General features: G+C 29.8%; 1 protein-coding gene across 2 annotated transcripts; it reads left to right on the top strand.

The window, feature by feature from the left end:
- The first annotated feature begins 25 nt into the window (after positions 1 to 25).
- LOC124529809 (pH-sensitive chloride channel 2-like) lies at positions 26 to 15,926 on the top strand. Of its 2 annotated transcripts, none has more exons than XM_047103724.1 (8): positions 26 to 249; positions 11,533 to 11,725; positions 12,272 to 12,584; positions 12,687 to 12,845; positions 12,930 to 13,085; positions 13,570 to 13,735; positions 14,460 to 14,661; positions 15,142 to 15,926. In XM_047103724.1, exons 1-8 carry the CDS (start codon positions 179 to 181, stop codon positions 15,388 to 15,390), a joined length of 1,509 nt encoding a protein of 502 aa, XP_046959680.1. In that variant the 5' UTR covers positions 26 to 178; the 3' UTR covers positions 15,391 to 15,926. The 2 variants fall into 2 exon arrangements, with proteins under 2 accessions (XP_046959680.1, XP_046959681.1); XM_047103725.1 differs by having other exon boundaries at positions 27 to 249; positions 12,687 to 12,839; positions 15,142 to 15,925.
- The last annotated feature ends 335 nt before the right edge of the window (positions 15,927 to 16,261 follow it).

Here is a 16,261-nt window from a genome sequence, read left to right as displayed (position 1 = left end):
TTTACGTGGTGTGTGTAAAAGCTCATAAACGATAGATGTTTCCGTCGCCTGCGCAACCTTTATACGCTTTCCGTGAAAACTGCTTCCTAATATGCAGTAGTGGTGAATCGATAACGCGAAGCAGACGCGTCGATTTTCGTGCGCGCTGTAATTGTCGTATTATGTAAACAGATTCATCATGAGCTCAAAAACTGTATTATTTAGTGTTATAATCTTTATTATAAATAGTGCAAGAGGACAAAAATCATCGTAAGTATATTTTAATTGTAAATAATTTAATATATATTATGTGATATGTTTTAAGAAAATTATTAAGTTAAAAACATAAATAAATGGGCTATTATGAAAGAATTGAAAACATTCCAAGAAAATAACTAAAGAAGTTGTGCTTATCTCATGTATATAACAGCAATAAAAATGAACCTGTGGGTACACACTACACACATGTTTTAAACAAGTATCAAGAGGTCTTAAGTGATGTACTAAAATTTTATGAAAATCAATTTATCTGATTGTATATTTCTATTTTTTTATTTAGAATATAGTTTTTACAAAGTACATAATTTCTGGATATATAATATGAGCACGTATTTATTACTTTACGTATTTTTTACTTTCATCACAATTATTATGTTACGTAGTCGATGAAAACTTGGGCGTATTTAATTTATCTTTTATTAAAATTTGCGAACGCTATTTTAATGTCAATTATTTTGTGTACCCAATACAGATTATTTACAACACGTACTTAGGTGTTATTAAACAATAGGTTGTAGAGCGACGCAAATGTACGATTGATGGGTGTAGGACCTAACACAAGACGTAATACAAAATATTAATAGATATCACGATCACTTTTAATAATTTGATGTATCTATCCATCGGTAGCTATATAGATATATAGATTGACATTTCTTTAAGTAAAAATAAATGTAAATAACATTTACCTTACATTAAATTTTGTAACGAGATCTTAAAGAATACGAAAATGTAACAAATTTTGCTTCAAAGGCTTTACTCAATGGCGTAACTAAAATCATTATTTATCATAATTAGAGCGATAGCTACCTACTTATGCAAAATCACCATATGTTTCTCAAATGCTTTAAAGGCGAGAAGTTTCTTGTATACCTAATGTTAAATAGTATATAAAAGTATAAGTATTTTAATATAAAATACATATATTATTAATTTTATTATTAGTACTCTATCCCTATCTAGCCACTACCTTGTCTTTGGTAGAGTCGAGCATACCCACTGTACGACTATAGGTCATGTTGTGCTGAGTTGAAAAAATAGATCAATGTGAAGAAATATCAAGTAACACCCAGTAACCAGTCAGGACTGGCAGATAACACTTCTATCTTCACAATTATCCTATACCTAAGACTGTTTTTGATTTTATCCGTACAGATAAGAGTAAAATAATTTATTCCCTAGATGCACTTCAGATCTAGAACATTTCTCGAGCGCATTCGTGTTGGCTGTTTGCTATATGCCTTCGCAGTTAACTATTCTTGATTGAGAAGCCTCCCCTCTACCTAAGCCGTAATTTCGTCCCATTTGATAAAAAAAACACCTTGTTGTTATTATTTTTTTCAATCAAAAATACTTATTAATGTATACTAAAACGTAATTTATGCCTTAAGCAGTCAGATTTTTTATTAAATTATTAAAATCATGTTACAAAAATATATTAATTAAATTATTATCAAGGAATTTTTAGATATCAATTTTTTGATTGATTCAAAATTATCAAAAATCTTTAATTAACTAATTAATCCATGTCATTTCAGTTCCAATACTGTCTTCTTCATAATCTTTTGCAAAATCTTTTTTTAATAAATTTATATTTAATATTATTGACCAGCCTTCAGGCTGTTTAATTTTTTGTTTTGTTTTGCATAAAATAAAAGAGGTGCACGTCTTCCGTCACGCTGTTTTAAGTATCATTGATGCTATTGTGACAATAATGAGGTATGGTCACGAGCTAACTCATTAACAGGTTCATAATTAACGATTGTTAAAGCTAAAAATCAATATTAAGTTTCTTAAACAAACGGAATAATTGCTTTATCATGAAAACGATGTTGATATTATTTTAAACTAATAATAAGTTAGTTAGTTTTCATTTAACAATGATTAAAATTATAAGAAATAATATGTATCAATCATTCACTAGCAAAAGTATGACTTCACATGTCTTGAAATATTTAAAAACGCTTTATTTTTTTAAATAATATACTGAACAATTTTTCTATAATAAAAAAACACAGTTAAATATATGAAATTTAATTTAGATGGAAATAGAACACTAAAGTGCCCCTAAATAATATTTCGTATACTAAATTTTTACAGCAAACCCAAGGATTAAGATCATCAAATGCTTATCAGATTATCTTACGTGAGATACTAATCTGTTAATTAGGTTGATAAGGCCAGTGGCGTCTGGCATTTAAATTTATCATAAAATTATTTTCTCATGTACACTAAAATAATCAACTGCAATTAAAAATAGTAAGAACAACCAAGACCAGCTAATTTATTATTAATTATTTTATTAAGATGTAAGTGGAAGTAAGTAGGTACTTAAGATTATTTAATCAATATAGATAAACTAGGAGCTATCTAGTTCTGGCTAATATAAAGATGACACATTGATAATGGTTTAAGTAGTTTTAGGTTAAAAGCGAAATAGTTCATTAGCTACGTGAAACTTAATTGAAAATTGTCAGTTTAATTCCTGGTCAGTATCATTTGGTGCCAAGAATAGAAGTACGGTGTAATGTCATCTTTCCGCCTTCAAAACAGCAGCATTTTCGGATACGCTATAAACTTGATTTGTACAAACTATGATTACTTTACTTTCAAGCGATTTTATTATTTAGCACCTAATTTGTATTTCAAGTGAAGACAGTATAATTTATTAAAAATATTTTTTTTTTTTTAATGTTTAAGTAAATATTACAATTTGATTAAATTTTTATATTTATATCGATTAGATAATTTGTTCCTCCAAAAGCCAACTTCCGTCCGTGCATTTTCAAGTTTTCTTTTTTTTATTATACATTAATATTATATGTCAATTGTCGACCTACAATATATAACTAAATGAGTCACACACAATTGTCTGCTCAAACACTGCGGTATTTACGTTAATATGGAAATCTGCAAGTTATATATGGCTACCATCATCTCACCCCGGTGATTTAAAATATTTTGGCAGTAGTAGATATTAATATAACTTGCTGCGCGTATCACTGTTCCGGTTGAAAGTTACTTTAATATTTATCCTGTGTGTAATACCAAGATTAAGTTATGTATTTTGAATAAATAAACTTTCGGATTATCAAAAATCTGCCAATGGTTTGGGATATGCTCTTCAAAAGTGAGAAGAGCTGAAAATTTATAAGGCACTGTATCTAAACAATGGTTTAACACTTCAACTATCTACTAACTATCTCATATATGTGTTGCCTCAAACAAAATACATATTATAGCGTAATTTGTTTTTAAATGTTTGTTATTTACACTAATTATTTTATTTATTGAAAGGATATTATTGTAATGATGAACCATAAATCAAATACGTGTAGAGACGGAGTGTTTTGACGTCAGATGTACGAATACTATCCCAGTTGTAAATTATCTATGTTATGTTACATACCATAGGCGGTGTCGAAACATTAACGAAGGTAGATTTTTAAGATTTTGGTAATAGCAAGCTTCGTTGGTTCAGTGGCCGCAGATTCCGAGATCTTGGTTCCAAATCTATAAGAAGTTATTGCGCTACTCTACCAATTTTTTTTCAATAACATCCCAGAAGTCTGAACGTTGGAAGTGTGTACACTGCCGTGCTTCGTAAAGTATGTAAGACTTTTGCGCGTGTACTCTTTTCGATATTATCGGATTTACCGTTTCATCGGATTATAATAGTGAGGGAACAGAAAGTCTTTCTTGAGATTAGCTGCCGTGGCCATATTCGGTCGAGATGACATCATCGCCAGTTATTGAACATAGCGAAAAAAGATTTTCACGACGTCATTAAAACAAAAAGTAATAGAAATGGTATTTTTATGAATTTCATCTCCATTTAAGAATATTACCCTAAAATGGATACCCTATACTAACGGTTGTGAGCGCTCTTATCAAATATTTATTTCGACTTCGCTGATGTCCTTTTCTATTAACGCTACATCTATAACATGTAAAACTAATAACTTACTCTAATTTTTCTAACATGATAATTCATCATTATATTTATGTCTATAGGCCTGCCTAAAATATTATCGAAAGTAATGATTTTTTCATTTAATAAAATCACTGTAATTTATTTAAGTTTAAACAATAAAATTTTAATAAATTTTGAAATTATTTGCGATTGGAAATCAAATTACGTATATCAAAATGGACACGTAGATGGCTCTATCTACTTTTATATAACAATTCTTGTGAGTTCCAAATGCAAATTCCAATTACTATTTGTAATTTAAATTTGTAATATAATTTACCTTTTAAACTAGGATTAAAGCGAAAGCGGAAATCCTTGTAAAATACCGGAAAATGTTTGGAATTAAAAGAAGACTCTTTTTGCTATTTATAACATTATATTACCCACAACAGTGAGCTCTCATAAAGTAATGTTGGAATGAACGATAAACCATAAATCAGAATCCTAATTGTAATTATAGGACTGTTACTAAAAAGTCACAAGAACGTCTTAAGACACGGTCCGATAAATCTCTGTAATTGTTAGACACAACATTCCGTAATTTACGTCAATGTTAAGTCTCAAAAAAATTTTGAACTGTATCATACAAGGAATTATTGTTCAGTTTTATTTAAATGAATATTAAAAGAAATTATTGTCATTTACCAGATTATTTTTTAAAACTGTCGTTAACTTTTAAAACACATATCTATATCATTGGGTTCTAACATGTAAAAAGTTGTTAACTTATTAAATATAGGATCCATGTAGGTACTTTATAAAATAAACAAATAATTACTTACAAAAAATGTTCTTTTGTTAATTAAAACGTTGCAGTAAGGAAGCTTGTTTGACCTTATTGTTACTTTTTCACAAAAGACATTTCTAGGTGGTGGAATTGGTCCATGTTTATTTGTAATGAGTAGCTATTTATCTCTTTGTAGGTATAGGTTCAAGTCTCCAATAAAATTCTAATGAACGAAGAACGATCACTAACCATGAATGGAAATTTCTGATTCGATAAGGTAAATTAAATTAAATTTATAGATCATTTTTAAATGTTACAAATAATTTTCGTAAACGATAACAGGTGCGGAGGGTTAAATTAAGTATTACCAGGAAATTTGTAGAATATCGAAAACAAATTCAATCTGGTGTGAAGGTTTAAGTTATTTGTAAAACACATTATTTCGAAGGTGCAAAATCATCGATAGTCTGTCATTGTCGTTTATTTGAGATTCTCTCTCTCCGAAATTTCAGATGCATGATAAAAATCTCTTCACATATTGTATGTAAATATTTTTTTATAATTAATTTAAGTGCAAGTAATGATAGGTTATTAGGCCTAACCTCAACCCATTAATGCATTAAATGCATAATAGATTATAACGACCAAGGTGTTTTTATTGCAATTCAGTTACGTTTAGGTCACAAAATGATACCTACAGCATAAATTATGGCTAATATAAAGGCAAGGATTAAACTTAAAGACTTTTCATGTTTATATTTTTGAACAGTGTAAAACTTTTTACATAGTATGTATGTATTTGTGTCATTAACCATCATAGTTATCTACCTGACATAAACAAAAGTACAAAATAATCGAAATGTTAGTTGTTAAATAAATCAATTTATTTTATTCGATACAATACATTAAATAAAATAAAAGAAGTAGTAAAAAAAGACTAATTAAACTTTTATTCACGAAATTAGTTAAGATCAGATTGATAGTGAGGAGAAAATTGTTATTAAAGCCGTTCTTTGGCCTCTCGATTGGTTAGATTAATTGAGAATCTGCGACGTCGTCGATCACATGACTGAGGTGCGCCGTAGTCACAACACAACCAGGGTCAAGGTAGACCGACCATCGCCTCTTGCTAATAGTGTTTCGATTAGTGGTGGTAGGTAGGTAATCGAATTTTTTACAATGTAGTTGAACTTGAAATACTTATATCTAGACAGTAAGTTAATTCAAATACTTTTTTTTGTCAATTTCGTTAAAAAATTCCTTAGTATTTATGTTATAAAAATATCTTCTTTCTATTTATATTTGAATTTATAGTTATTACGTCCTCATCTATCTAGGTAGCCTCATCATCGAAACTTAATTAATGGTTATAAAATAATTTGAGTTTATTTAATAAGTAGGTAATACTCTCCAAGACTTTTATATTTAAAATGTTTAAATATAATCTGTATTTGGTTAATTTTTCATTCGTTTAATGTTTTATTTTTCCTTAGACTTATCTACTCTTGATTAGTAGTCGTTACGTTATGTGATATATGTCGTGTATCCTTGCCAAAGTATCACGAAATAAAAAGTAGCCATGAAGCTAAGTAGATGTTAAAGTACCTACTTGTATTTATCGCAGTTTAACTGTGTCGTTTTGTTCCCAGAACCAGTAACTTGATGAAAATGTGAACTAAATGGATTCCATAAAAATAAATACACTGCTATTATTATTATTATTTTAAATAACCCAAAACAAAGGTGCTTAAAAATACTAGTTATAATATTCAAAGTGAATAAATATATTTAACATAGTACATAGTTAACTAACTTGATTTTAATTTAATTCCACTTCCAAAAACATACAAAGATGCCTTTGCTACGTCTTAATTCAATGGCGTCTTTTTATTATAACGGTAGATAGGTACTATATTTATATTAATGACAAAAAGCAAGGACGATGTCTTTGTTTTAAATGCTATAAGACAATAGTTTATGCATATCAGGCAAGTCATATTACAAGTGAATAGTGTCAGCGTAACAATATCTTTTCAAAGAAAAGAGCGTTAATCTATTTTGATGCAGATGGCTGCGCGTGCTTCGTCAAGTGATCTCGACCTTATTTAACATGAAGGATGATCGATTGAAATCAAAAATCACTATACCCAAATTCGATTTCCTGAATCAATGACCTAGTGATTAAGGTAAAGGCTTCGATATTTCGCGATCGGAATACTAAACAGATAGGACCCTCGGCACAACGATGTGGGTTGGATTCTAATACCTTACGCATACTCATATGATTTTTAGGAAAAACATCTCTAATATATAAAAATCAATATTATAAATACAAATGTATGAAAAAAATATTAGTCCCAATCAGTCGGGCACGCTTCACCGACGATACAATGAAATGTGGCACTAACATTTAAATTTTTTATACAAACTACTTAAAGCAGCATGATTCGTTATTAACTTAGGTATGTATATTGTTAGGTATATTTTTAAATTAAGATGAAATCGGTATTACAATATTGAAAATTCCTTACCTACTTTATTTGAGACGTTTACTTTACAGATACAGCCTATTACAATGTGTACCTAATGAAATATATTAAACTAATAATGATCTTCAATTAGTCTCTGTTCGCAATACTTTAAGTAAGTCTTGATAATTATTTGCATTTTATAACTTTATTTACGCGAAGTTTGATTACAGAAATATAACTTAATAGTCAGGTTACACTATTTTTATGTTATTACTACTATATTAATATCGCTGAATAAAATATTGCACACATACTATTACATATTTACTGTTTTTACCCAGAAGAATCTATAGACAACCTATTCCAAAGAAATTTCTTGAAATATGTCAAACGAAAAAACCTACAAATTTTATATACAATTAATTAACTTTTTAGGTGTATGAAAAAAACTCGAAAATAGCATATACTAATAAAGTGTAATTTGCTTAATTTAAAGGTCGAAACAAAATTGTTTGAAAAATTATATTTTAACGGTTAGTTATTAATTTAACGGCTTATCATACTTTAATTATAATATGTGATGACAAAGTTTATAGTATCCTTTTTCATAAGATAAACTGAAGCAAATTTGCGTGTGCGTGTGGAATGAAGATAGATCGGCAATCATAAATATATGTCATCTATTAAAATAAACCTATCAGCGATGTTTTTTTTAACCACACATCTTAAAGTAAGGTTACCTACTTAAAACTACGTAAGAATAAAATAGATAACAAATTAAGGGTTAACTATGTTTATATAATTAAAATAGAAATTAAATTGGCTTTCGTTATTTATTATTGAGACAGAACAATTCCGTAATAGATATTTTTATAATGCAAAAAATTGGGTCTCTTTCCCCACTTTGTAAGACTAAGGGATCAGATACAGGACTAATGACTTTAACAAGTTTTTCGAAGCAGTGTGAGACAATCTCGACTTCGGACCGTAATTTCTTATTACAGTCCGAATCTGTATTCAAACCCAAAATGTTCGGTCCTGCAGTAGTACAAGCTTGCCACTAGACCGACGTAGCAGTTGCAAAATTTTTACTCAGTTCTTTAGTCACATGCACTTGAAGATAATTCATATCAGGTTCTACATTTTATGATTATCTTACTAGGTACTTTAATCGTGTTAGTAAATATAGGGTAAGTCAATAAATGCTTAACAGTAACAGAACTAACAATCAATTTATACACTACACTTAAGATATTTTATACAATTTGAAAAATAAAAAATGCAAAGCTGTTACCGCTGCGAAATATAGAATATAACGGGAAAATTCGGTATAAAAATCTTAACTCATTCGTTAAATGAACATATATATTCAATTAGAACTAATGACTACGCTTTACAACGATAAATATGTATATTAATAATATGACATTTTTATCCATATTGTAAAACGTCTTGAGTCAACATCTAAATAAACCGAAGCCCAAATCAATTCATTTTTAATTACATTTCTATTTATAGGTGCACAACATTCAGGTTTTAATTATGTATCATTATCTACATTATATCTCTACCTATTATCATTTCAGTAAAACTAATTCATAATAAAGATTGAATTGCAAAAATGTTCTTTATATAATCGAAAAGTCGTTATTAAAAACAGTCCACAATTTTAAAGTATATCTTGATAATAAAAATAGTTAAGGCTTACCTACAACAAATACTGTACAGTGATTCATTAGAACAATTTATGATAATGAGTCAACTTCATGTATTTATTTAAAAAAAGATACTATCTTCTGCAAGTTTAAATTTATACGTGTGTTTGGATTAAATATTGTGTATCTATGATTTAAATATGATACCATGTTATCAGAAACAATGAGGTAGGTAGATTCAAAGTGTTTAAATATAAACACGGTTACAGTAGTGCAGTAACGAACTCCGTTTAAACAATACCTACATTATATGTATCATATTAAACCCATAATGACAAAATCTACAATTCATATCGTCCTATATTTACAATTGTCTCGATAATATAATTTAAATTTTAATTGAAACTTCGATAATTGATCTTCATCAATGAGCAACATCATCTTAATCAATGGAAATTAATACAATCGATGCGTACCTAATGCAAACCACCAGTTAACATGATTTTCAAAGCTTAATCTCTAACTCGTAATGTTTATAAAGTGATTTTGGATAAATATGTAGATACAATTGTCTTGTTCATCCAAACATTAATGATAAAAAAGGAAAACAGCACCTATGACATTAAACCAACGATATAAAAGTTAGTTTCACTTTTCCTCACTAAAAATAATGTTTTTGTCGAAATTCTGTAGTGTGTAAAACTCTCGTAGAGAAAGTGTGTTGATCCTACAGCTGAGTCGCCAGTAATGTAGGGTTTGCTATAACATTGGATTATGAGACTGGTAGAATAGAGTATGAATGCAGCTGTGCACTATAATATCTCCTGCGTAGTTGGCTCATCTTACATGACATTGACCACCGTGAATAAAATTGTTCAAGAGGTTGACACTATTTAACTTTTGTGTACCAATGAAGATAAGTATGTTGCGTTAATCTATACATATAATAAAATTTGAGTGTCTCTTTGCAATATTAAATTAACATCTTTTTACTAAATACATATTAATTTATTCGTTAAGTTAAAATATGTCTGTCTGTATACAATTTTAAATTAACATGGTTATTTTTATAATTAAAGTTATTAATTACGGGATATTTACCAGGTTTTTTTATTTTTGTTGTCTGTCTGTTTGTTCCGGTTACGGCTGAACTGATTTAGACGGGACTTCCACTGGCATATAATGTAACTAAGGCTACAACAACAATTTTTGTTAAATTCAAACGATGTTGCGGGCACACCTAGTTGATTATAGATTCGAAATTATAATAGTTTTTTTTGCAAGAGAAATATTCGACTTTACATTCCTACTACATCTCAATTATCATACAGTTAAGGTTCATAGATCAGTAGAATCCATCTTTCCTAAGATAAACCAATAATGAAGAATTATTAAAAACTTCTCCCTACATCCGTGGCTGTTTTATTTATTTTTTAATTAATTTCAATAATTACAGTGACGTTATAGCTTGTAAGGGTTTCAATATTTACAAGTTTTGTAAACTGGTAAAAGCGGATACTGGTTAATGTCTACTTTGCGCCAACATAAATACGTAAGAAGATAGTACACATGTAGCAAGCAGCTTAACGATTAATCTTAGAGCAAATCTCGTTGATATCTCAGTTAATTCGTTCACAGTGTTATCTAGAACGACAAATATTAGCATAGTTGCCGTTAGTAGTTGGTTCCCTCGACCTTGCAGCTCCATGAATCCATATATTCACTTAGAATAACATCTTTCTCTAAACACTGAGTTATTTTATTGGAATAAGTACTTAATAACCGAATAGCTACCGAGATACAACATATTATGTCAATATTAAAATATAACGTCATAAATATTTGCTTTCTGCTCGTGAATTATGTTATTTCCGTACAGCTTATTATTACTATGCAGTAAAAATAGTTAAGGTTTGATACTGTTTAGTAGCTAATGAATCCGATACGATTTACGCGCCATCTATTCTTCGTTGAAGGCACGATGCCAGAACCCTTCTAGCATGTGTCGACAACGGTATAGAAAATATTCTCTACAAGTATTTTATGGAAAATGATATAAAACACTTATTGGAGAAGCAAAGAAATATTATTTTTTTACTTAATTATTATTCTTATAATCACAGTCATAGCAATCCTCAACCCGCTGTGGTGTTTCAATATATTGCGTAATTTGTGCTCATATAAAAACAGAATGAAAATACAATATTCTTATTGGTACTTTTAAAGGATTTTGTCAAAATCCATCTGGCTAGATATAAACCATTCATATTCGAAAGGTTAGTGAGCCAATGTCACAAGGGACATTATACCTAATTTCCCAGGGTATGTAGCACACACACCATGGGACGTATAATTAATATCTCTTGTAGTTGTAATACTTATGGGTACTGTTAGTTTTTTTATTATATATAAAATAAAAGTACTATTATTGTTATTTGTACATTTCAGACAGAATGCTTTGTTGGAATGTCCATCTCTCGACAAGGGCGATAGCTACACGCAGTCGGAGTTCCTATCACGCCTGGCCCACGAGTGTCGCTACGACCGTCTGCTCCTCCCTACTTATCAGACAGGAGAAGTGGTGTATGTACATGCCAGCGCTTATGTATACTTTATACAACCCGCTGAAGCACACGATTTGGTAAGGGAAATAATCATATGTATAATAATTAATTAAAACAAAAAATTTAATCAGTAATTAGAAAGTACTTAGTTAGTACTAGTTAATGTATAGAATTAATTTATTGATGCCGAATCAGGTTAATTTATAAAGCAAATATTTTTGTAATAAGATTTTTTTTTTATATTTAAAAAAGTAAAAGTCACAAAAACGCGTTAGATTTGTAGATCCTGTTAATATCTACGAAGAAGTTATCTTCAAATTTTTGAAGTTTTTCAAACTTCTCAAAATCGAAGAATGCAATAAGTTTTATTATTGTTTTTTGTCACACTATATTAATTCTTATCAAGAGAAATAGCATTAACTGCGAATATTCTATTAATATAAATGACCGCACCGTACCGCTTTGTAATTTTAATTAATACTGACAATATATATAAAATAAAATACTTCACTTTTTAAGCACAATCATAATAATTAAATTATTCTAATTTTCACTTTAAATATATTTGTAAACATATTTCAAAATTTCAATTTAATTTAATCCATTACGATGTATTTTTACAGAATTTCAAATTGCATTTCCTTCTACAATTAAGATGGACGGACGCGCGGCTTGCCTACACCTTATATTCACCTGAACGCACGAAAATTATCGGAGAGAGCGATCTCCGGCAGCGAATTTGGGTTCCCCATTTGTACATGTCAAACGAACAATCGTCAAGTCTCATGGGAACCGACAGTAAGGATGTGCTGATCTCAATAGCACCTGATGGAGAGGTTTTGTTCAGTCGTCGAATGCAAGCAGTTCTATACTGTTGGATGAATCTCCAGAAATTTCCGTTTGACGACCAAAAGTGTTCAATGAATCTAGAGAGTTGTGAGTTTTAATTACATACAATATTTACATTAAGAAAACTTCAAATTCAATTTTGAAATTCAATATTTTTTTTTGAAATAAATATAAATTAACTATTTTCAGGGAAGTACAACGCTTCTATTTTACGTTTAATGTGGGAAAAAGAAAATCCAGTCCGACTTTCTTCTGAGTTACATTTGACTGAATACTCTCTCCTAGACTTTTGGACGAACGAGTCCGTTGTCAGAGGCGATATAGTCAATATGCGCCTAGGAGGTAGATGTAATGTCATTTTATATGTTTGTGAATGTAATTTAATAATCTAATTTTTATTAGGGAATTCTTAAAAAATATTTTTATTTTCAGCTGGTAACTACAGTGCATTGAAATTTACCTTTAAATTGGGCCGAGAAGTTGGTTACTACCTCATGGATTATTTCATCCCTTCAATGATGATAGTTGCTATGTCATGGGTTACGTTTTGGTTACAAGCTGATGCTTCTGCACCAAGAATAACGTTAGGTAAGTCAAAACTAAATGATACGAGATGAACCTTTATTAATCTTTTTCGAAAAATAAGACTTTAAACGTCTTAAAATAAGACGAAGAAGATGATTGAAGTGAAATGTTTGTATGTAGGTGATAACTTCAGGAACTAATGAACCAGTTCCAATGTTTTTTGCACTTTTGAGGGATGTAGTGTTTGAATTACATTTAGGTATATCATATAATTTTTGTAATAATGCCGTGCATTGCCGGCGCTTCATATTCTTGTATTTTCTACATGTATGTCATTTAAAACATTATTTTAATGTTATAAAAATATCAAAAATAAATTTATCGACACTGGATTAAAATAAGGATTAATTAATAATATATAATTGAACCGAAGACATTGACTCATTTGTATCAAAATAGTGAGAAGTGTTTTATTCGGAGAACTTCATCCTGTCGGTCCCATACAATTTCCTATAATATTTTCCAATAAACAATTATTACGTTATAGGAACGAGTACGATGCTGTCATTTATCACGCTTGCGTCATCACAAGCGAAGACTTTGCCTAAAGTTTCCTACATCAAAGCCAGTGAGATCTGGTTCCTTGGTTGCATTGGCTTCATCTTCTCAGCCTTGGTGGAGTTCGCGTTCGTTAACACTATTTGGCGCAGAAAGTAAGTCGGCATTCATTTTATTAAGATGCTTCTATATGTAAAACATAAAGCAGGAATAGACCATTTAAAAATATGAACAAATACAGAAAAATATAATTGAAATACAGAAGAATATATATTCGTCATACAAGTTATATATACATAAAACTTAGCACTTAAATATTGTCAGTGTAATATCTGAAGATTATGTATTGGCCTTATATAACATATTTGCACAGATACGAAAATTGTATTTGCTATTTTGATAAAAAACATTAGTATTTGTTATAATTATTAAACAAATATATGGCATCTCATATAGCTGGCTGGTTAGTAACTTATTAACTCGAGTGCGTTAAAATTGTCAACGAAATTCGCTTTTGTATTTGTTTTTATGACATGGATGGGCGGATCTTCAAATGGGCCACTTGTTACATTAACAATGAACCATCAAGCTTGAGAACTGAAATGATATCTCTTTTTTACCTGTGGTTATGTATGTGTATGTTTTACACACCCTTTAACGCGAATCTCTAAACGTAGGTCTGGAAATTGCAAATAAGAGTTTTTTTGCGTTTCAAAGACCTAGTGCCAGAAATCATCAGGCAGGTGACTGGCTCTGCAATAACCGAGGCTAAGGGCACGGCAATGACGAGAAAATTTTGCGGTTACGTACCGAAATAAAAAAAAATTATCATAACCTTATAAAATAACGTATAGTAAATTTTATTTTTATTTCTTATAGGAAAGTTGTTAATTTGAAGAAAGTGAACAGCAAGTACATTCTTAAGAGCACGCTTACGCCCCGACTGGCGCGCAAGGAGCTGCAGAAGGAGCTGCGGGAGTCGTCTCCGCAGCTCAGCAAGTCGCGCTCGTGCTCCTCGCTGCAGCAGGAGACCAGCAGCGACCCTGCCGGGCCCGGATACAACAATTACCTTACTGTACATGTGAGTTATATGAAAAACCATATACCATTCTTCTTACTTCAAAAAAAATCAACCTGAACGAATAAGTCATCAATAAGAAATAATAAAATTCCTTAAAAGTTTAAATCAATACGCAAAATTAAAAGTTTGCACACTACTATCTAGTATTGACTGGCTATTATAATGTTTTTCTTAAGTATTTTAATGAATGACGATTAATATTCTTAAGTATTACACGGCAAACCAGAACATTGGCTATGAAACACACTTAATGTTGAAAATAGTTTTTCCGTAACATTAATAAAATACTTGTGTTTATATCAATTTTCTTGAATACTTACCTTAAACATTTTACTTGTTTATTGCATACACTGCACTGGAAGAGGTAAATAATGACAATAACTATATTTACTTATAGCTGAAAAACAAATCAAATATAAATTATTTATCACTATTTTATGACATCAGGTAATTATATATAAATTTTGTTTAATAAAACAGAGCTTCCCATCTGCCCTCAACTTGCCAACAATTACAACACAGAGCTACGACGATCTCATAGCTTCGGGCGGCAGGCAGCCTCGCAACAACGGCAGCGAGGGATCTGACGAGCCTCCCCAACACCACACTTGGACTCAGATGACCCCGCAAGAGATCGCAACTTGGATAGACAAGCGATCTCGCCTCCTGTTTCCTCTCCTTTTTATATTCTTTAACATTGTTTACTGGACTTTCGTCTATTGTCTATGATTCATTAACGATTTTGTCTTGACTAAAGTAGTAATAACGACGATGGAATTTTGTTCCTATAATGTATTTTCATTATAAATTATATTCATCTATTAGACATGTTTAATTTATTCATGTTTAAAAGATATCACTGTTGTTTTTTATGTCTAGTTTTAGTCTTATAGAATCTACTCTCGAATCTTTTAGAAAGTTTTTCGTAAATAGGCATGTTTTTTTTATTTAACTTTTTATCGTCTTCGAAGGTCTAGTAACTGGTTGAATTTAAGTAGAAAAAGTCATTTTTTTTATTTTATTTATTGCTAGCTGTTGTTTTTTTATTATCTTGTAAAGTAATCTGAGGGCTGAGTAGCTCGAGTGTAAAAAGTGTAAGTTCAAGGAGGAACAATAAAAACGGTAACATTCTCTGAACACATTTTTAACTATCCAGTTCTGATAATATAATTAGAATATATCTAGTTTTACAAATAATATTCAGAATCTTGTTTTAAATGTGGTTCAACATTATATTATTTTATACATTAAAGTTAATAATTTCGGGATATTTACCATGTATTTTATTTTTGTTCACGAGACTCGTGAACAAGACATTCATAGATAATGTCGAAATATCGAGCTGCACCGAACAAAAATAAAAAATATGGTAAATATCCCGAAATTAATAACTTTAATAATAAAATTAACCATGTTAATTAAAAATCTTATTTTATACAGTTGTTGAGTTTATTGAAACTCTTCGAGTAAAAGATAGTCATCTTACTTAGAATAGGTATTTATTATATTTATATTAAAAATATGTATATGTTGTAAAAGTTGCATTTGATAAAGAGTGTATTTAATTAAATTGTATTGAATTATTACATACAGTGCTTAG

The sequence above is a fragment of the Vanessa cardui genome, chromosome 5, assembly GCF_905220365.1.
Source record: "Vanessa cardui chromosome 5, ilVanCard2.1, whole genome shotgun sequence".
Lineage (NCBI taxonomy): Eukaryota > Metazoa > Arthropoda > Insecta > Lepidoptera > Nymphalidae > Vanessa > Vanessa cardui.
The sequence above is the reverse complement of the archived record's forward strand: the minus strand, read 5'-3'. Positions and strand labels throughout refer to the sequence as shown.